Source organism: Leopardus geoffroyi, chromosome C3 (genome assembly GCF_018350155.1).
Source record: "Leopardus geoffroyi isolate Oge1 chromosome C3, O.geoffroyi_Oge1_pat1.0, whole genome shotgun sequence".
Lineage (NCBI taxonomy): Eukaryota > Metazoa > Chordata > Mammalia > Carnivora > Felidae > Leopardus > Leopardus geoffroyi.
Window position 1 is genome coordinate 146,863,286 of NC_059338.1, and position 22,928 is coordinate 146,886,213.

General features: G+C 36.0%; 1 protein-coding gene across 1 annotated transcript in view; it reads right to left on the reverse strand.

The window, feature by feature from the left end:
* Nucleotides 1-22,928, reverse strand: part of RP1 (RP1 axonemal microtubule associated) — a 206,728-nt gene that overhangs the window by 94,904 nt on the left and 88,896 nt on the right. The window contains exons 5-6 of the mRNA XM_045455237.1: nucleotides 16,400-16,486; nucleotides 13,191-13,323 (exon numbers count right to left, since the gene is read on the reverse strand). Coding sequence (XP_045311193.1) covers nucleotides 13,191-13,323; nucleotides 16,400-16,486 — 220 coding nt within the window. The remainder of the gene's footprint in view (nucleotides 1-13,190; nucleotides 13,324-16,399; nucleotides 16,487-22,928) is intronic.

A 22,928-nucleotide genomic window follows, 5' to 3' on the forward strand; every position in this document is an offset into this window, starting at 1 on the left:
GGTGAAATACCTATACACTGAAAACTATAGAAAGCTTACAAAAGAAATTGAAGAACACACACACACACACACACACACACACACACACACACACACACACAAATGGAAAGGGGCGCTTGGGTGGCTCAGTTGGTTAAGCATCCAACTTCAGCTCAGGTCATGATATCATGGTTTGTGGATTCGAGCCCCCTGTCAGGCTCTGTGTTGACAGCCTGCTTCGTATTCTTTATCTCCCTCTCTCTCTGTCCCTCCCCTGCTCTCACTCTATCTTGCTCTCTCTCAAAAATAAATAAAAATACTTTTTAAAAATTTTAAATAAAGTAACTATGATTAATATGCTAAAGACTCTTAACAGGTTATATACATAACATGCAAGGACAAATGGGCAGTGCAAGTAGAAAGATGGGATCCCAAAGAATGAACCAGAAAAAAAAAATACTATCAATAAAAAAAAATTATAACAGAAGCAAAGAATGCCTTTGATGGACTTGTTAGTAAATGTTACACTGATGAGGAAAGAAACTCTGAGCTTCGGAGATAAATCAATAGAACCCTCCCAAACTGAAAGGCAGAGGGAACAAGAACTGAAAAACAAGGATTCTGGGACAACTACAAAAGGTGTAATATGTACATAACAGTATTATCAGGAGAAAAAAGAAAGGAACAAAAGAAGTATTTGAAATAATAATGACTGAAAATTTCCTCAAATTAGTATCAGATATCAAGCCAAAGATCCAGGAAGCTCAGAGAGCATGAAGTAGGATAAATACCAAAATAAAAATGTTTTTACCTACTTTAGGTATATCTCTTTCAAACTACAAAAAAACAAAGATAAAATAAAATATCCTGAAGAACTACAGAGAAAAAAAACCTTACTTACAAAGGAACAAAGACAAGAATTACATCTGACTTTTCAGCAACCATGCGAGCAAGAGTAGAATGAAATATTAAGTGTTGAAAAAACACCACCAAGTTAGAATTCTGTACCCTGTGAAATTATCTACCAAAATGGAAGAAAAAATACAAACTTTCTCAAAGAAAAATTGAGAAAATCTGTTGCCAGAGACCTGCCTTGCAGGAAATGTTAAAAGAAGTTTTTAAAAGAGAAGGAAAACAATATAGCTCGGAAGTTCAGATCTATATAAAGGAAGAGCATCGAAGAAGCAGTAAGTAAAGATAAAACAAAAACTCTTATGTTTCTTAATCATAATTCATTTAACAGGTAAGTTCATTTAAAATAATAATAGCACCAGAGTGCCTGGGTAGCTCAGCCAATTAAGTATCTGACTCTTGATTTCAACTCAGGTCCAGATCTAACAGTCATGAGATCAGGCCCCACATTTGGCTCCACACTGGGCGTGTAGCCTGATTAAGACTATCTATCTCCCTCATCCCCTGCCCCTCCCCCTCTCAAAAACATAATAATAATGGCATCAATGCATTTAATTATGTATGTTTATGAATGAATAGGTAATATATGCTTCTGAGTGCTTATATATAAAAAATAATACGAGATAGAAGAATTCGATTATTTTGTTATTATAAGGTACACTATCCATGAAGAGGTATTGTGTTATTTGAAAATGGACTTGTATTAGTTGTAAATGTACATTTGAAACTCTAGAGCAACCACTAAATAAAGTTTTTTTTTAAAAAAGTATAACTGATATGCTGAGAAAGGACAAAAAATGGAATAATTTTCTCAACCGAATGTTCCATTAAAATCACAAATGGCAAAATGAGTGAAAGACAAAAACAAGAACAAAGAATAAAAGAAACAAATAGAAAACAGTAGCAAATATGTTATATATTAATCCAATTATATCAACAATCTCTTTGAACATCAATGGTCTAAATGAACTAATTAAAAGACATTGTCAGAGTAGGTTAAAAAATAAGACCCAGCTATATTTTTTCTTTTTTTTTTTTTTTTTTTTTTAAATTTTTTTTTCAACATTTATTTATTTTTGGGACAGAGAGAGACAGAGCATGAACGGGGGAGGGGCAGAGAGAGAGGGAGACACAGAATCGGAAGCAGGCTCCAGGCTCTGAGCCATCAGCCCAGAGCCCGACGCGGGGCTCGAACTCACAGACCGCGAGATCGTGACCTGGCTGAAGTCGGACGCTTAACCGACTGCGCCACCCAGGCGCCCCCCAGCTATATTTTTTCAATAAGAAACCTACTTTTGATATAAAGATATACATAGATTAAAAGTAAATGGATGGATGGGGCGCCTGGGTGGCTCAGCTGGTTAAGCGTCCAACTTCAGCTCAAGTCATGATCTCACAGTTCGTGAGTTCGAGCCCTGCGTCAGGCTCTGTGCTGACAACTCAGAGCCTGGAGCCTGCTTCCGATTCTGTGTCTCCCTCTCTCTTTGCCCCTCCCCACTCATGCTCTGTCTCTCTGTCTTAAAAATAAATAAAACATTAAAAAAAAAAAAGTAAGTGGATGGAGGGGGCAGTTAAGATGGCGAAGGAGTAGGGAGACCCTAGTTTGTCTCACCCCTCATACACAGCAAGATAGTTGTCAAATCATTCTGAACACCCAAGAAATCAATCAGAGGTCTAAGAGAACAAAAACTGCAAGTTTACAAGTAAAAAAGTGACAACCTTCTGGTATGTAGGAGGTGCCAGCAAAAGCCCAGGAGACCCTCCCCCAGAGGAACAGAGTGGGTCTTCTCCATGGGAGTCCCTAAAATTTAGAGCTTTTTTAAAAAATTTTCTTAAATGTGTATCTATTTTTGAGAGAGAGAGAGAAAAAAAAAAAGCATGAGTGGGAGAGGAGCAGAGAGTGAGGGATGTGAAACTCAGTTGCATGCCTGGGATAAAAAAGCCTGGATACCTGCAGGGTGAATGCAGGGTTCTAACAGAAACTGGGGACACAAGAGGGGTGACTGATTGCTCTTCCATGAGGGTCTGTGAAGACTGGGGGGTGTGATCTTTCAGCAGTGGGGCTGGGGGAGTGTTGCCATATTCATCCAGCCCATCAGCACTGAAAGACTTCAGGGAGCAAAACAGCACCACCTAGTGAAACCCGAACCAATTACTTGTAGCAAGCCCCGCCCTCTACCCCCTGGAGATGCATTTCCACTGAAACAAGTCAGCCTGAGTCAGTGCAGCAAGCCCTTCCCCCAGAAAAGAAGCACAAACCCCTTGCTAGCATCAAGTCTGCTGACCAAAGAGTGCCACAAAATTTCAGCTCTAGGGGAAATAGCATCTAACTTTCTGATTACTTTTATTCTTTATTTTTTTATTATTTGCATTTATTTTCTTATTTTTTTAATTCCTTTTTCAGTTACTTTTATTTTTATATATATGTTTATATTTTTTTGTTTGCTTATTTTATTTTATTTTATTTTATTTTATTTTAGGGTCTAGATTCTTTTAACAAGCAGACCAAAATATACCCAGGATCTAGATTTTGGGGGTTTGTTCTGTTTTGTTCTTTTGGTTTTTGTTGTTTATTGTTTTTTTCTTTCTTCTTTTCTTTTCTGGACAAAATTACAAGATGGGGAAATTCGCCCCAAAAGAACAGGAGGTAGAACTCACAGCCAGAGATTTAATCAATACAGATATAAGTAAGATGTCTAAGCAAGAACTTAGAACAATGATTACAAGGATACTAGCTGGACTTGAAAAAAGCATAAAAGATACCAGAGAATCCCACTCTGCAGAGATAAAAGAACTAAAATCTAGTCAGGTAGTCAGATGGAAATGAAAAAATACTACAACCAAGATGCAAACCCTAATAGATGCCATGAAAATGAGGATGGATGAGGCAGAGGAGCAAACTAGTGATACAGAAGATAAAATTACTGAAAATAATGAAGCTGAAAAGAAGAGGGAAATAAAAATCATGGATCGTGAAGACAGATGTAGGGAATTCAGCGACTTATTACAATGTAATAACATTTTTATCATAGGAGTCCCAGAAGATAAAAAGAGTGGAAAAGGAGCAGAAAGTTTACTCAAACAATTTATAGCTGAAAACATTCCTAATCTGGGGAAGACATAGACATCAAAAACCAAAAAGCACAGAGAACTTCTACTAAAGTCAACCAAAGCTGACCATTGCTAAAGTATATCATAGTCAAATGCACAAAATACATGGACAAGGATAGAATCTTGAAAGCAGCAAGACAAAAAAAATGTCCTTAACCTACAAGGGAAAGACAGATGAGGTTCACAGAAGATCTGTCCACAGAAACTTGGGAGGGCAGAAGGAAGTAGCAGGATATATTCAACATGCTGAATGAGGGAAATATGCAGCCAAGAATTCTTTATCCAGCAAGGCTGTCATTCAGAATAGAAGGTAAAGAGTTTCCCAGACAACCAAAAACTAAAGGAGTTTGTGACCACTAAACAAGCCCTGCAAGAAATTTTAAGGGGGACTCCTTAAGTAGAGAGGAGAAAAAAAAAAAAAAAAAAGACTAGAAAGGATCAGAGAGCATCACCAGATACACCAACTCTACAGGCAACACGATAGCACTTAATTCATATCTTACAATAATCACTCTGAATGTAAATGGACTAAATGCTCCAATCAAAAGACACAGACTATCAGAATTGATTAAAACAAAACAAACAAAAACAAAACAACAACAACAACAACAAAACAAGATCCATCTATATACTGCCTACAAGAGACACATCTGAGACTGAAAAAAACCTCCAGATGGAAAGTGAGTGGATGAAGAACCATCTATCATGCTACTGGAGGAGCCAGAGTAGCCACACTACTACCAGACAAACTAGATTTTAAACCAAAGACTGTAACAAAAGATAAAGAAAGGAATTATATCCTAACTATGGGCTCTCTCCATCAAGATGACCTAACAATTATAAACATTCATGCCCCCTACTTGGAAGAAACTACATAAATCAATTCATCACAAGCATAAAGAAACTCATTAACAATAATACAATAATACTAACAGATGATAACACCCTATTTACAGCAATGGACAGATCATCTAAGCAGAAAATCAACAATGAAACGATGCCTTTGAATGACACATTGGACCAGGACTTAACAGATACTTTCAGAACGCTTCATCCTAAAGCAGCAGAATATATACGCTTTTCGAGAACACATGAAACATGCTCCAGAACAGACCACAAACTGGGTCACAAATCAGTCCTCAACAAGTACAAAAAGATGTAAGATCATACCATGCATGTTTTCAGATCACAAAGCAATGAAACTTGAAGTCAACCACTACAAAAAATTTGGAAAGCCCTCAATTACATGGAAGTTAAAGAATATTCTACTAACGAATGAATGTTAACCAGGAAATTAAAGAAGAAATTTAAAAAATACATGGAAGCAAATGAAAATGAATAAACAACAGTACAAACCCTTTGGGATGCAGCAAAGGCAGTCCTAAAAGGAAAATATATTGAAATTCAGGCCTATCTCAAAAAGCATTTCAGAAAGATCCCAAATACACAACCTAACCTTACACCTAAAGGAGACAAAAAAGGAACTGCAAATAAAACCTAAAGACAGCAGAAGAAGAGAGATAATAAAGATTAAAGGAGAAATAAAAATATAGAAAAAAAACCACAACAGAAGATCAATGAAACATTGTTTTAAATTCTTGAAATAATAAACAAAATTAATTGATAAACCCTAGCCAGACTTATCAAAAAGAAACGAGAAAGGACTCAATTAAATAAAATTATGAATGAAAAAGGAGAGATCATAACCAACACTACAAAAATACAAAAAATTATAACAGAATATTATGAAAAATTAAATGCCAACACACTGGGCAATCTGGAAGAAATGGGTAACTTCCTAGAAACATTCAAACTACCAAAACTGAAACAGAAAGAAATAGAAAATTTGAACAACCCATAACCAGCAAAGAAATTGAAACAGTAATCAAAAATCTCCCAACAGGGGCACCTAGGTAGCTCAATCGGTAAGCGTCAGATTTCAGCTCAGGTCATGATCTCATGGTTCATGAGTTCAAGCCCTGCGTCAGGCTCTATGCTGACAGCTCAGAACATAAAGCCTGCTTTGGATTCTGCATCTCTCTCTCTCTCTCTCTCTCTCTCTCTCCCTCCCTCCTTCCCTCCCTCCCTCTCTCAAAAACAAATAAAACATTAAAAAAAAATTTTTTTAAATCTCCCAACAAACCAAAGTTGAGAGCCAGATAACTTCCCAGGGGAATTCTACCAAACATTTAAAGAAGAGTTAATACCTATTCTTCTCAAAGTGTCCCAAAAAATAACAATGGAAGGAAAACTTCCAAACTCATTCTATGAGGCCAACATTACCTTGATTCTGAAACCAAAGATCTAATTAAAAGGAGAATTACAGGCCAATATCCCTGATGAACATGGAGGCAAAAATTCTCAATGAAGTACTAGCAAACTGAATTCAATAGTACATTAAAAAAATTATTCACCATGATCAAGTGGGATGTATTCCTAGGCTTACCAGGCTGGTTCAATATTTGCTAATCAATCAACATGATACACTACTTTAATAAAAGAAAGGATAAGAACCATAAGTTCTTGTCAATAGATGCAGAAAAAACATTTAACAAAATACAGCATCCATTCTTCATAAAAATCCTCAACAAAGTAGGAACAGAGAGAACATTCCTCAACATCATAAAGGCCATATACAAAAGACTCACAGCTAGTATCATCCTCAGTGGGGAGTATGAGTCTTTACCCTACTGTTAAGAACAAGACAAGGATGTTGATTCTCACCATGACTACTTAACATAGTACTGTAAGTCTTAGCTCAGCAATCAGACAACGAAAAGAAATAAGAGACATCCAAATCAGCAAGGAGGGGTCAAACTTTCACTGTTTGCAGACAACATGATACTCTATGTAGAAAACCCGAAAGACTTCGCCAAAAAATTGCCAGAAGTAATACATGAATTCAGCAAAGCTGCAAGATATAAAATCAATGTGCAGAAATCTGTTGCATTTCTATACACCAATAATGAAGCAGCAGAAAAAGAAATCAAGCAATCAATCCCATTTGCAATTGCATCAAAATAATTAGACACCCAGGAATGAACCTAACCAAAGAGGTAAAAGATCTATACTCTGAAAACTACAGAAGACTTATTAAAGAAATTGAAAAGAACACAAAGAAATGGAAAAGCATTCCATGCTCATGGATTAAAAGAACAAACATTGTTAAAGTGTCTATACTACCCAAACAATCTACACATTTAATGCAATCCCTATCAACATACCACCAGCATTTTTCACAGAGCTAGAACAAACAACCCTAAAATCTGTACAGACTCACAAAAGACCCCAAGTAGCCAAAGAAATCCTGAAAAGAAAAACAAAGGCATCACAATTCTGGATTTCAAGCTATATTACAAAACTGTAGTCATCAATACAATATAGTACTGGCACAAAAATAGACACATAGATCAATGGAACAAAATACAAAATCCAGAAATGGACCCGCAACTATATGGCCAATTAATTTTCAACAAAGAAGGAAAGAATATCCAATGGAAAAAAAGACAGTCTCTTCAACAAATGGTGCTGGGAAAACTGGATGGTGATATGTGGAAGAATGAAACTGGAACCACTCTCTTACATCATACACAAAAATAAATTCAAAATGGATGACAGATGTAAATGTGACACAGGAAACTATCAAAATCCTAGAGAAGAACACAGGCAGCAATCTCTTTCTCCTTAGCCAGAGCAACTTCTTACTAGACATGGCACTGAAGGCACAGGAAACAAAAGCAAACATGAACTATCAGGACTTCATCAAGATAAAAAGCTTCTACACAGTGAAGGAAACAATCAACAAAACTAAAAGGCAGCCTACAGAATGAGAGAACAGACTTGCAAACGACATCTGATCTGATCATACAGATCGAAAATCTATAAAGAACTTAGCAAACTCAACACCCAAAAAACAAACAACCCAATTAAGAAATGGGCAGAAGACATGAATAGACACTTTTCCAAAGAAGACATCCAGATGCCTAATAGACACATGAAAAGATGTTCAACATCACTGTTCATCAGGAAAATATAAATCAAAATCACAAAGAGATACCACCTCACATTTGTCAGAATGGCTAAAATTAACAACACAGGAAACAACAGATGTTGGCAAGGATGCAGAGAAAGAGGAAACCTCTTGCATCAATGATGGGAATGTAAACTTATGCAGCCACACTGTAAAATAGTATGAATGTGTCTCAAAAAAGCCACAAACAGGAGACTACCCTACAACCCAGCAACTGCACTATTAAGTATTTACCCAAAGGATACAAAAATACAGATTTGAAGGCCACCCCAATGTTTATAGCAGCATTATCAACAACAGCCAAACTATGGAGAGAGCCCAAATGTCCGTTGACTGATGAATGGATAAAGAAGATGTGGTGTGTGTGTGTGTCTGTGTGTGTGTGTGTGTGTGTGTGTGTGTCTGTGTGTGTGTGTAATGAAATATTACTCAGCCACCAAAAAGAATGAAACCTTGCCATTTGCAACAATGTAGATGGAGATAGAATGTATTATGCCAAGCAAAATAAGCCAATCAGAGAAAGATAAATACCATATAATTTCACTCATATGTGGAATTTAAGAAACAAAACAGATGAACATATTGGGGAGGGGGGAGGAGAGAGGGAAAGAAACCACAAGAGACTCTTTATAATAGAGAACAAACTAAGGGTTGATGGAGGAAGGCAGGTGGGAGATGGGTAGATGAGTGATGGGTATTAAGGAGGGCACTTTTGTAATGAGCACTGGGTGTTGTATGTAAGTGGTGAATCAGTGAATTGTACTCCTGAAACCAATATTGTACTGTGTTAACTAAAATTTAAATTAAAAAATATATGGCTTGGGTCATGATCTCATGGCTCATGAGTTCGAGCCCCGTGTCAGGCTCTGTGCTGACAGCTCAGAGCGTGGAGCCTGCTTCAGATTCTGTGTCTCCCTCTCTCTCTGCCCCTCCCCTGCTCACGCTCAGCCTCCCTCTCTCTCTCTCTCTCTCTCTCAAAAATAAATTAAAAAGAAAGAAAGGAAGGAAGGAAGGAAGGAAGGAAGGAAGGAAGGAAGGAAGGAAGAAAGGAAGAAAGAAAGAAAGAAAGAAAGAAAGAAAGAAAGAAAGAAAGAAAGAAAGAAAGAGAAAGAAAGAAAGAAAAGAAAAGAAAAAGAAAGAAAGAAAGAGTAAATAAAGTAAATGGGTAGGGAAAATGTATCATGTTAAATTACTCAAAAGAAAGCAGGGTAACTATATTAATTTCAGTCAGAGCAGGTATCAAAGCAAGGAAATAAGAAGGGAATTACATAATGATAAAAAGGTCAGTTCTCCAAAAAGATATGATAATCCTTCATATGTATGTGCCTAACAACAGAGCATCGAAACACGTGAGGCAAAAACTGATAAAAGTGCAAAGAAAAATAGATAAATCTGCTATCACAGCTGGAGACTTCAACACCCCTCTGTCAGAAATGGACAGAATAAGCAGGCAGAAAATCAATAAGGACATAAGTGAATTCAATAACACTGTTATCAACTGTTTATGATTCACATCTGTAGATTACTTCATCCAAAAACAGCAGAACACATATTCTCCCCACACTTACATGGGATATTCACCCAGATAGGCCACAGTCTGAGCAATAAAACAAACCTGTTATGAACCGATTTAAAAGAACAGAAATCATACACTGTCTTCTCTCAGACTATAGTGGAATTAAACTAGTAATTAGTAACAAATAGATAACTGAAAAATTCCATAATACGTGGAGATGAAATTATTAATACACTTCTAAATAACACATGGGCCAAAGAAGTAATCCGAAGCTAAATTTTAAAATATTTTGAACCTGAGGTGCCTGAGTGGCTCAGCTGGCTAAGTGACCAACTCTTGGTTTCAGCTCAGGTCACAATCTCACGGTTCCTGAATTCGAGCCCCATGTCCCGCTCTATGCCAGCAGTGCATAAGCTACTTGAAATTCTCTCTCTCCCTCTCTTTCTGCCCCTGCCCTGTTTGCACTCTCTCTCAAAAGAAATAAATAAACATTAATTAAAAAAAAAACTTGACTTTAAAAAAATAAATAAATAAAGATAAATAAAATATGTTGAACGTAATTAAAATAAAAACATACTTATCAAAAACTGTGGGATGGAGCAAATGCAATGCTGAGGGATTCAGAGCATTAAATGTATACATTAGAAAAGAAGAAAAGTCTAAAATCAATCACTATGTGTCCACCCTGGGAAACTAGAAAAAAGAAGGGCGAATTAAATCCAAAGTAGACAAGAAGAAATAAGGCTTAGAGCAGAAATCAATGAAATTGAAAATAAGAAATCAAGAAAGAAACTCAATGAAACGAAAAGTTGGTTCTTTGAAAAGACTGATAAAATGAGAAGCCTCCTGCCAGGCTAACTGAGAAAAAAAAAGAGAGAGAGGACACAAATTGCTATTATCAGAAATTAAAGAGGGACTGTCACTACAGTTCCCAAGGAAAATTAAATTGATTCTAAAGGAATGCCAAGAACAACTCTACGTTCACACATTTGACAATGTAGGTAAAGTAGACCAATTTGCTGAAACACACCATGTGCCAAAATTCACCCAAGAAGAAATAAAATTTCAGTTTTGTACGATGAAAAAAGTCCTAGAGATCTGCACAATGTGAATATACTTCACATTCCTGAAATGTACACCTAAAAATGTTAAGAAAGTAAGTTTTATTATGTTTTTGTTATCATAACTGAAAATCAGAATTAAAAATAAATATCTCACACAGCCTGAGGAAGTCCACTTTTACTCTGATTACCTTAGCAACCCTTATCCACTAATAATTCCAAAACTATAAAACATATTGTTTCAGGTGCATATGATAGTATACTGGTTAACCAGGCCAACAGTTTTAGACGCCTTTTCACCTTCAATGATAAATATTGCCCTAACTATGGACTCAAAGACACTGAACATAGCAAAAAAGACACTAATCCAGCCTTTCCTTATTTATACCACCTAGAAGTGATGTATCTGTCTCTAGAGAAAGCTGCTACTTGTCTGTAATGACAGCATTTCATACACAGCACCAATCTTTGCTGGAGTATTAAACAAAAATATGGCTAAGATCAGCTATCATTTGTTATATCTACCAATGAGATTTAGATAATTAAAGGCTCACCATGTTTATTAATAGCACATGAGAGGGTACAGATAGCCCAGAGATAACATAGAAGAGATTTCTCCAAGCCATGTGAAGAAACTTGGGGGAGGAGGGGATATTTATTAACAAACCATAAGTATCAAGTACTACAAACAAAGCAAGGGAAGTCAGTATGTATTTGAAGAATATGCCTCCTAGGAACACAATTTTATAATTAAAATAAGAGACAAAAAAGCAAAAAATGACCCCTGCATCATGACTAGCATGGGTAGGAACAGGGCACCTGACCAATGTCTCCTCCTTGTGAAGCAAAAAGGTTGATGAGGAAGAATGTGGAGAATACTTATAAACAGTGATAAAAATGCTTATGAACAGTGAGAACAATGCTCACACAAGCCTTCACTTTTCAGCAAATGGAATTATTCATATATTTTCAAAAATATCTTAACTTCAAAAACTTAAACTAAGAGTTTATTACACCTTAGTTAAAAACCACAAAGGAATCAGGGTGCCTGGGTGGTTCAGTCAGTTAAGTGTCTGACTTCCGCTCAGGTCATGATCTCACAGTTTGTGGGTTGGAACCCCACATTGGGCTCTGTCTGTGCTGACACTCAGAGCCTGGAGCCTGCTTTGGATTCTGTGTCTCCCTGTCTCTGCCCCTTCCCCAGCTCGCTCCCTCTCTCTCTCTCTCTCTCTCTCTCAAAAATAAGTAAACATTTAAAAACATTAAAAAATATTAAAAAAGGAATCAACAGCCTCTGCAAATGTTTTACTTACCTACATTTCCTTAAAATGTTACCCAAGTTATTATGTGCCTAAGCCTAATGATAGATATGACATTATGGAAGCCTCACATGCTCTCTCTCTTTCTGTCTCTCTCTCTCTCAAAAATAAGTAAACATTTAAAATCATTAAAAAATTGGGGTGCCTGGGTGGCTCAGTCAGTTGAGTATCTGACTTCGGCTCAGGTCATGATCTCACAGTTGGTGAGTTCGAGGCCTGTATCGGGCTCTGTGCTGACAGCTCAGAGCCTGGAGCCTGCTTCGGATTCGGTGTCTCCCTCTTTCTCTCTGCCCCTCCCTTGTTCACACTCTGTCCCTCTCTCTCTCTCTCTCTCTCTCTCTCTCTCTCTCTCTAAGAATAAACATTAAAAAAAATTTTTTTAATAAAAACATTAAAAAATATTTTAAAAAGAATCAACAGCTTCTGCAAATGTTTTACTTACCTACGTTTCCTAAAAATGTTACCCAAGTTATTATGTGCCTAAGCCTAATGATAGATATGACATTATGGAACTCTTCTTAATCTTCACATAGTATTTGTTACAATTTATTGCTTTAGAAAACTAAGATACCACATTTTGGATAGAAAATATTCTGGATTGGAAAAAAACTTATTTTTATAAATTACCCATTTAATAATTCTTACTTACCATTTTCCTATTCTCTTCCCAAACAAGGGCCAGCAGACACAAGAGCAAAAAGCTCTTAGAGCCAGAGTCACTTTCAATCACGCAGTGACTCTCTAACCCTGAGCAGAGCCTATTTTTCAGCCATGGTTACACAAGGCTTGAACACACCTCTGCTCTTGGTCAAATGCTTAAAAAGTCATTGAGTAGTTCTGTTTTCATTCCTTCATTAGCAGCAAATTTTTCAAAAGTAAGGTAGGATTGTTGGGGAAACTATACATTGACTTGCATTTCTTAGCCCTGAAATAACTTTATTGGGCTCTCAGCTTTCTCATGACCTCCTAAAAATTAATTTCTTGCTTTGATTAAGAGGCATTTCATTTGACTCCCCTCCAGGGTTAACTGTTGACAAAAACATATTCCTGAATGCCAGTACACGAAGCAACTAAACCATATTTAGATGCATCTGTATCACACCATCAGTGATAACTGGTAGGAAATGAGCAGCTGTTTAATCACTCATTTGTCCATTGATTCATTTATGCAACATGTATTTATCAAGTTCCCTGTCCTTCAGCATTTAGGCAAACAAGTTTTATCTGTGTTGCCTGCAGTTGGATAGTTGGATCTTCCCTACCTGGAAGCATGGGTCGTCCTTTGTTTAAAACAGGAAATTCTCGACAGATTTCCCCATCCTCTTGATCTCGTGCTAACCATCGTTGAACAGGTATATAAAACTTTTTTCCAGAATTCATGTTCCACAATTGTATCTACAGTAGAAACAATATTTCTTGTGAAAAATGTAAGAATACTTTATCAAAGAGTCAAATAAAAGTTTTCATCCAAGCCTGAAACAGCTCATAGAAGACCACGTTATTTTTTTTAATAAAAGAAGTTGTTGAATACTTGACAAGAAAAGTGCTAATTTCTTCTTTTATTGTCAAATCAAGTAAAATGGCATTTCTTTTCTTTACTTTGAAATTTTTCTGTTTTTAATTTCTCTACATTGAAATTCTAAACAAGCCAATTTCCTCCCAAATTTTCTAAGTGTCATCAATATTTTCCTATTTAGAAAGAGATATTTATAATTTTTAAAAACCTATTACTTTCCTATACCAATCTCTTAGTAATACATTTTTTATTTCAAAATGGTATTATAAAATGTTAGCATGAGCTTAGATTTCATGTACTACAGATTCAAACTAATATAGTTTCCTCTGTGGGTCCTCAGCAATGAATGAAATTTAGGCAATAATTATTAATTTGGGTACCTATTATGCCATATTATATCTATTCCACTTATCCTGGAGTTAAACAAAGATGTTAATAAATTCTGTTAGGATCAGATGAATACCAAAAATCATCAACATGTAGAAATTATGAATCTTGATTCTCGAATCTAGCCTTTCATGAGTAGGCCTTATATTATTCTTTTAAAAGTTTCAGTGACTGTTATTTTATCTCTTAAATTAAACTTATAGTCTTTAAAATGCCTTAATCAGAGAATTTCTATTTTAATGTGTTTAAGAAATCAGGTTCTTATAAAATTAGATTTTTGATTCCTAAATTTACTAATTCTGTGGATCTTGGTACGGCCCAAAAATTTGCATTCATAAATTCACACCACGTGTGAACTTGGTACAATCATACTTTTTTTTTTTTTTTTTTAATTTTTTTTTCCCAACGTTTATTTATTTTTGGGACAGAGAGAGACAGAGCATGAACGGGGGAGGGGCAGAGAGAGAGGGAGACACAGAATCGGAAGCAGGCTCCAGGCTCTGAGCCATCAGCCCAGAGCCCGACGCGGGGCTCGAACTCACGGACCGCGAGATCGTGACCTGGCTGAAGTCGGACGCTTAACCGACTGCGCCACCCAGGCGCCCCTAATCATACTTTTAAAAAGGCTTCCCGAGAATCACACAGAATTACCATTGGTTTGCAAGGCTGCTGACATCACGATTTAATTTGGTTAGTTTAAGTAAAGCCCAAGGCAAATCACTTGAGAAATACAAAATTACCACCATTTGAAACTTTTTATTCTGTAATCTTCTTAACTAAACTTGAAAGAACAAAGATTAAAGTCCTAAAAGCTAATGTGACTATTTACAGGCTGTGGAAACAGTGTATCATTGCTATAATGGAGTAGATGTTTTAATTCAAATCCCTTTGAGTTATAGGTACAGTTGGCCTACTTGAAATTTTAAACTTTAAACTTCTAAACTATAAGAATTGAACACAAAATTCCCAGCCCGTTTTCTAGCAACTTAATTTGGCAAAATTAGTATAAAGGTTTTATCTACCTAGAATAAAACTTTAAATCAAGAACATCTCTCTTCCTTGCCAGTACTCAAAGACAGGTGATATAAACCTCAGGCAAACAAGTTGCCTTGCAATGAGAGTAACTGCCATAGAAAGACAACAGGAACGTTCAGCCTGACTTTTTGTCTTTCCTATGCAATACTATAAAATCTTTTCAGATCACTTAATCATTGTTTCAACATCCAAGCTATATATATATATATGTGTGTGTATATACACACATATATATACACATACACACACACACACACACACACACACACACACACACACACACAAACGTGGGTGTATATAAGCAATATATGAACACATATATATAATGAATATAATATTGCTTGTTGGTTATCAATCAGATGAGATGGCAGGAGGATTAATGATAATTTTCGTAAATTAGCTTAGCTTACTAGGAGACAAAAAAATAAAAGATATTATCATATATGATCACTGAAGTGTCAATTTGAATATCATACTTCAAACACTCTAGAACATAAAAGAGAATAATTTCATATAGAAGCAAGGCATTAATTTTGAACTTTGAAATCTAACTTCTATATTCATATTTTCATTAAGTGAGTTTTCTTTTTTCAATTTCCTTCATGGTCTCTGATGGCTTTAATGTAAAGATGCCATTATTAACAACCATATATATCTGCTAACAGAATAAAAGTATTTTTAAGGGATTCCTCATCTTCTACAAATTTTTCATTAATTTTCTCACATATTATAAAACTGTGGAACAAATTTGCCAAGAATATCAGGAGTTTGACTAGGTGCTCTTTGCATTTTGAAAACTTGCTTACCTAAGTTTATTTATTTTGAAATGGCAAATTTTTCCATACCCCAAAATGGAAAACAAGCAAGATTTTTAATGGCCACTGTTAAAGATGTCCACTTTTTGGCAATTATGGCAATAAGTAAAATGTTTAATTCTGAGCAGTGTAGAAAATTTATGCCCATTTTTGCTAACGAAATGTATTCAGGTGGCATTATTTGTTTAGCATGAAAAGACCTAATTCGAGAACTGGCATTCAAGTCTAGCAGATTATTACTTCACCAACACAAATGGTCTATTTTTACAACATTCACTTAGTCTAAACCTTTTTATCACTAGTGCAACTACATCAAGGAGCAATATAATTCCCAAAACACCATGTTGTACACCTGAAACTAATGTAACATTGTATTTCAACTGTACTCAATAAAAAATAATAAAATAATAGCTGATGCTAAAAAAGAGAAGCAGCAGCAGCAAGTCCCAAGTATCCAGAGTCCCAAGTACTTTCTTTTCTTTGCAAAAAGGTAAAGGGATTATTTAGTTGAGGCACTTCCCTCAAGAAATTAGGAGTTAAATTATTAATCAGGGTATATGATACTATTGTTTTAAGAAATATACTGACTAAAAAAGATTCGAGGTTTGACTCAATCAACTCATAACAGGTGTGAAATAAATGCCTCTTTGAGGTTGAATTCCTGAACAGAATTTGCAGAGGAGTTTTGCAAAGGATGTGAGTCTTGATATGCCTTTACCTCTTTACAGTGCCAGGAAGGGGACAGTCCAGAGTTAGTATGACCAATACGAATCTTAAAGAGTGTTCCAATATCTCCAACCATGATCTAGAAAAGAACCAATAAAATGTCTTTCAATGTAATTCAACAAAACCCATTTAAAAATTGCTCATATTATGGGGCGCCTGGGTGGCGCAGTCGGTTAAGCGTCCGACTTCAGCCAGGTCACGATCTCGCGGTCCGGGAGTTCGAGCCCCGCGTCAGGCTCTGGGCTGATGGCTCGGAGCCTGGAGCCTGTTTCCGATTCTGTGTCTCCCTCTCTGTCTGCCCCTCCCCCGTTCATGCTCTGTCTCTCTCTGTCCCAGAAATAAATAAACGTTGAAAAAAAAATTAAAAAAAAAATTGCTCATATTAGGACATTATATGTCAATAAAGGGGTCAATCCATCAAGAAATAATTATAAACATGTATACACTTCATGACAAAGTGCCAAAACATGAAACAAAAATTGACAGAACTGAATAGAGAAATAATCTACAATAATAGTTGAAGACTTCAATATCTCACTTCAAATCATGCATAGAATAACAAGACAGAAGATCAATAAGGAAATTAAGTCCTTGGACAACATTACACACCAACTAGATCTAACAGATATTTATAGAATATTCCACTCAGTAACAGCAGAATATAGTGCTCTCAAGTGCACATGGAATATTCATTCTCCAGAACAGACTATATGTTATACGACAAAAAAAGTTTTGCAAATTAAATAAGACTGAAGTCATAGAGGGAAGAGTTTCTAACTACAATGGAATGAAATTATAAATCACTAGAAGAAGGAAAAATGAACAAGCCATAATTATATGTAAATTAAAAACCACACTCTTAAGTACCCAATGAGTCAAAGAAACTGCAAGGGAAATTAAAAAATAACTTGAGATGAATGAAAAACAATAATAACACAAAAAAATATATGGAATAAAGTGAAAGCAGAGCTCAGAGGGAAATTTAGGCTGCAATTCCTTAAAATTTGAATGTACTTAAAGAAGGAAATCATTTCAGATGGGTGCCCACCAGCTAAATTGGCAAGCTTACTGTGAAAAAAAAATTCTTTGGAGATTCTGACCTAATAAATCCAGAGACTCTAAGCAAAAAGAAGAAGGGAAAGCGGAAGAGGAGAAGGAGGGAGGACAAAGGGGAGAGAGGAAAGGGGAAAAGAGGTGGGAGGAGAAAACAGGGAAAAGAGGAAGAGGAAGAAGGAAGATCTCAATCTAGCTTTACAATGTAAGAGAACTAGAAAAAGAAAATTAAATGCACAACTAGCAAAAGAAATGAAGTAAAAGAATGAAGATAAAACAGAGGCATCTGGGTGGCTCAGTCAGTTGAGCGTCCGACTTCGGCTCAGGTCATGATCTCACAGTTCGTGAGTTCGAGCCCCATGTCAGGCTCTGTGCTGACAGCTCGGAGCCTGGAGCCTGCTTCAGATTCTGTGTCTCCCTCTCTCTCTACCCCAACCCACTCGCATTCTGTCTCTTGTCTCTCTCAAAAATAAACATTAAAAAAAAATTAGAATGAAGATAAAACAGAAAATAAAATCAATGAAACCAAAAGCTCATTCTTTAAGAACACCAAAATTGACAAATATTTTTTCTTTAGAAAAAAGAAAGAATACTCAAATTGCTAAAATTAGAAACGAATAGAGACATTACTACTAACCTTACAGAAAGAAAAAGGATTACTGAGGGGCACCTGGCTGGCTCAGTCGGTTAAGCATCCAGCTTTGGCTCAGGTCATGGTCTCATGGTTCGGTTCATGAATTCAAGCCCCGCGTTGGGCTCCATGCCGACAGCTCAGAGCCTGGAGCCTGCTTCAGATTCTGTGTCCCCCTCTCTCTAACCCTCCCCCGCTCATGCTCTCTCTTTCTCTCCCAAAAATAAACAAACATTGAAAAAAAAATTTTTTTAAGAAAAAGGATTACTGAAAAAAAGAACATCTTGGGCACCTGGGTGGCTTGGTAGGTTGAGCATCCTACTTCAGCTCAGGTCATGATCTCACAGTTCTTAAGTTCGAGACCCACATCAGGCTCACTGCTGTCTGTGCAGAGCCTGCTTTGGATCCTCTGTCCCACTCTCTCTGCCCCTCCCCTGCTTGCCCTCTCTCTCAAAACTAAATAGACTTCAAAAAAATTTTAAAAAGAAGAACATCATGAATAATTGTATGCCAAAAAATTAGATAACCTGTATGAAATGGACAAATCTTAGAAACACACAAACTATCAAAACTGACCCAGGGAAAAACAGATACTCAATAGGCCTATAAAAAGTAAAGAGACTGGGATGTCTGGGTGGCTCAGTCAGTCAAGCATCTGACTTCAGCTCAGACCATGATCTCATGGTTCATGAGTTTGAGCCCCGCGTTGGGCTCTCTGCTGTCAGTGCAGAGCCCACTTCAGATCCTCTGTCCCCCTCTCTCTAGGCCCCTCCCCAACTCATGCATGAGCTCACTCTCTCTCTCAAAAATAAATAAACATATATTTTTTTTAATTTTTTTTAACGTTTATTTAGTTTTGAGACAGTGAGAGACAGAGCATGAACGGGGGAGGGTCAGAGAGAGAGGGAGACACAGAATCTGAAACAGGCTCCAGGCTCTGAGCTGTCAGCACAGAGCCCGACGCGGGGCTCGAACTCACAGACCGCGAGATCATGACCTGAGCCGAGGTCGGCCGCTTAACCAACTGAGCCACCCAGGCGCCCCATTATAAACATATTTTTTAAAAAGTAAAGAGATTAAATCAGTTATCAAAAACCTCCCAATAAAAAAAAGGCCCAGAATAGTTGGCTTCACTGGTAAATTCTACCAAATACTTTTTTTATCATTAATATGTAATGTTCTTTTTGACTGAGGTATAACTGTCATATGACATTATATTACATTCAGGTACACAACGCAATGATGTGTTATTTGTATAATCTATGAAATGGTCACCCCAATAAGTCTAGTTACCATCTGTCACCATGCAAAGTTTTGTGATTTTTTTCCTGTGATGAGAAATTTTAAGATTTACTTAGCAACTTTCAAATGTGCAATCCAACATTACTGACTACAGTCACTGCTATAACATTACATCCCCCTTACTTATTTTATGGCTGGAAGTTGTACCTCTTGACACTCTTCACCCATTTTACCCAACCCTCAACTCCCTTCCCCTCTGGAAACTACCAATCTCTTCTGGGTATCTATTTGTTTTGTTTTGTTTTGTTTTCTTGTTGTTGTTTTTTTTTTTAAGATTCTGCATATAAGTGAAATCATATGGTATTTGTCTTTTTCTGATTTATTTCACTTAGTATAATACCCTCAAGGTATACTTATATTGTCTCAAATGGCAAGATCTCACTCTTTTTTATGACTGAGTGTATTCCATTGTGTATTTACACCACACCTTTATCCATTCATCCATCCATCTATCCAACCAAACACTTGGTTGTTTCCATATCTTGGATATTGTAAATAATGCTGCAATGAACACAGGAGTATATTTATTTTTTTGAATTAGTATTTTCATTTTCTTTGGATAAATACTCAGAAGTGGAATTGCTGGATTGTATGGTATTTCTATATTTAATTTTTTGAGAAATCTCCACAGTATTCTCCACAGTGATTGCACCAATTTACATGACCACCAACAGTGCAAAGGGTTCTCTTTTCTCCACTTTGCTGTCAACACATTATTTCTTGTCTTTTTGATGGTAGCCATTCTAAATGTAGGAGGTGATATCTCATGGGTTTGATTTGCATTTTCCTCACAATTAGTTGGTTACATTGAGCATCTTTTCATGTGCCTCTTGGACATCTATGTATGTTCTTTGGGAATATGTCTATTCAGATCTTCTCCCATTTTTTAAATCAGATTGTTTCTATTCTGTTATTGAGCTACAGGAGTTCATTATATATTTTGGATATTAACCCCTTATTAGATATATGACTTGGAAATACCTTCTATTCAGTAGGTTGCCTTTTCATTTTGTTGATGATTTCTTTCACTATACAGAAGAGTTCAGTTTGATATACTCCTACTGGTTTATTTTTGCTTAGTTGCCCTTGTCTTTGGAATCCAAAAAGTCATCACCAAGACTGGTGTCAAAAAGCTTACTACATATGTTTTCTTCAGTTTTACAGTTTCAGATCTTACATTCAAGAGTTTAATTGATTTTGCTAATTTCTGTATATGGTGTAATACAGTGGTCCAGTTTCATTCTTTTGCATGTGGCTGTCCAGTTTCCCCAGCACATTTGTTACATATTCTTGTCCCCTATACCAAGATTGACTATATATGCGTGGCTTTATTTCTGAGCTCTCTATTCTGATCTGTTTTTATGTCGACAGCATACTGTTTTGATTACTACAGGTTTGTAGTATATTCAAATCTGGGATTGTGATACCTCCAGCTTTCTTCTTCTTCCTCAAGACTGTTTTGGTTACTTGGGATCTTTTGGGGTTTCATACAAACAATAGGATTATTTGATCTATTTCTGTGAAAAATGCCATAAACTTTCAGAGGGATAGCATTTAATATGTAAATTGCTTTGGCTAATATGAACATTTTAGTAATATTGTCTTCTAATCCATGAGCATGAAATATTTATTTGTGTCTTCTTCAATATCTTTCATCGATGTCTTCTCTAGTTTTTGGGGTACAGAAATTTCACCTCCTTGGTTGAATTTATTTCTAGGTATTTTATTCTTGTTGATGCAAATGTAACTGGGATTTTTTTCTTGGGGTTCTCCTTCTTATACTATATTGTTAGTAAATAAAAACAAAATAGATTTTTGTATACTGGTTTTGTGCCCTGAAACTACTGAATATGCTTATTAGTTCTCACAACTTTTGGTACATTCTTTGGGATTTCCTGTATATATAAACATGCAATCCACAAATAGAGTAGCCTTGGCTAATATGGACATTTTAATTATATTAAGTCTTTTAATCCATGAGCATGAAATATTTGTGTCTTCTTCAATATCTTTCATCAATGTCTATAGTTTTTGGTGTACAGAAATTTCACCTCCTTGGTTAAATTTATTTCTAGGTATTTTATTCTTGTTGATGTAAATTTAACTGGGATTGTTTTCTTAGGGTCTCCTTCTTATACTTTATTGTTAGTATACAAAAACAAAATAGATTTTTGTATACTGGTTTTGTGCCCTGAAACTACTGAATACGCTTATTAGTTCTCACAATTTTTGGTAGATTATTTGGGGTTTCCTATATGTAAAAACATGTAATCCACATATAGCGAGAGTTTTCTTTTTCCTTTCCAGTATTCTATTTCTTCATGATTCAGTCTTAGAAGGCTGTATATTCTAGGAATTTATCCATTTCTTATACATTGTCCAATTTGTTGGTGTATAATTGTTCACAGTAACCTCCGATGAGCCTTTGTTTCTCTTTGGTATTAGTTGTAACTTTTGCTCTTTCATTTCCGGTTTTATTTGAGCCCTCTCTCTTTTTCTCAGAACGTCTCACCAATGTTTGTCAATTTTATCTTGTCAAAGAACAAGCTCTTTGTCTCACTGATCTTTTGTATTGTCATTTTCAGTCTCTATTTCATATATTTGGCCTCTGATCTTTATTATCTCCTTCCTCTTACTGAGTTTGGGCTTTGTTTATTCTTCTTTCTAGATTCTTTAGGTGCAAAGTTAAATTGTTTATGTGAGATTTTTCTTGTGTCCTAAGATAGGCCTGCCTGGCTAGAAACTTACCCATTAAAACTACTATTGCTACATGTCATAGATTTGGGTATGTTGTATGTCCATTTTCATTTGTTTCAAGGTATTTTTTTATTTTTCCTTTCACTGACCCCGCTGCTTATTCAGTAATTTGTTTTTCAATCTCCACATATTTGTGATTTTCCCAGACTTTTGTCTTCTAGTTGATTTCTCATTTCATATCATCGTGGTAAGTGAAGATCTTGATATGATTTCAATCTTTTTAGATTTATTGAGACTTTTTTGGTGGCCTGACATGTTATCTATTCTGCAGAATGTTCCATATGCACTTGGGGAGAATGTGTTATCTTGCTGCATTAGGATGAAATGTTCTGTACTTATCTATTAAGTCCATCTGGGCTCATGTATCATTTAAGGCCAGTATTTCCTTATTGATTTTCTGTCTGAAAAATCTAAACATTGATATAAGTGGGGAACTAAAGTCATCTATCTACTATTATTATACTGCTGTCAATTTCTCCCTTCAGGTGTTAGTATTTGCTTTACATATTTAGGTGCTCTTATATTGGGTGTGTGAATCTGTACCAATGTATCTCCCCTTGGATTGATCCCTTTATCATTACATAATGCTCATCTTCATCTTTTATCAGAGTCTTTGTTTAAAGTCTGTTTTGCCTGATATCATATTTACCTCAGCTTTCTTTTGGTTTCCATTTGCAGGAAATATCTTTTTCTATCCCTTCACTTTTAGTCTGTGTGTGTTTAGAACTGAAGTGAGTCTCTTGTAGGCAGCATATAGATAGGTCTTTTTTTTTTTTTT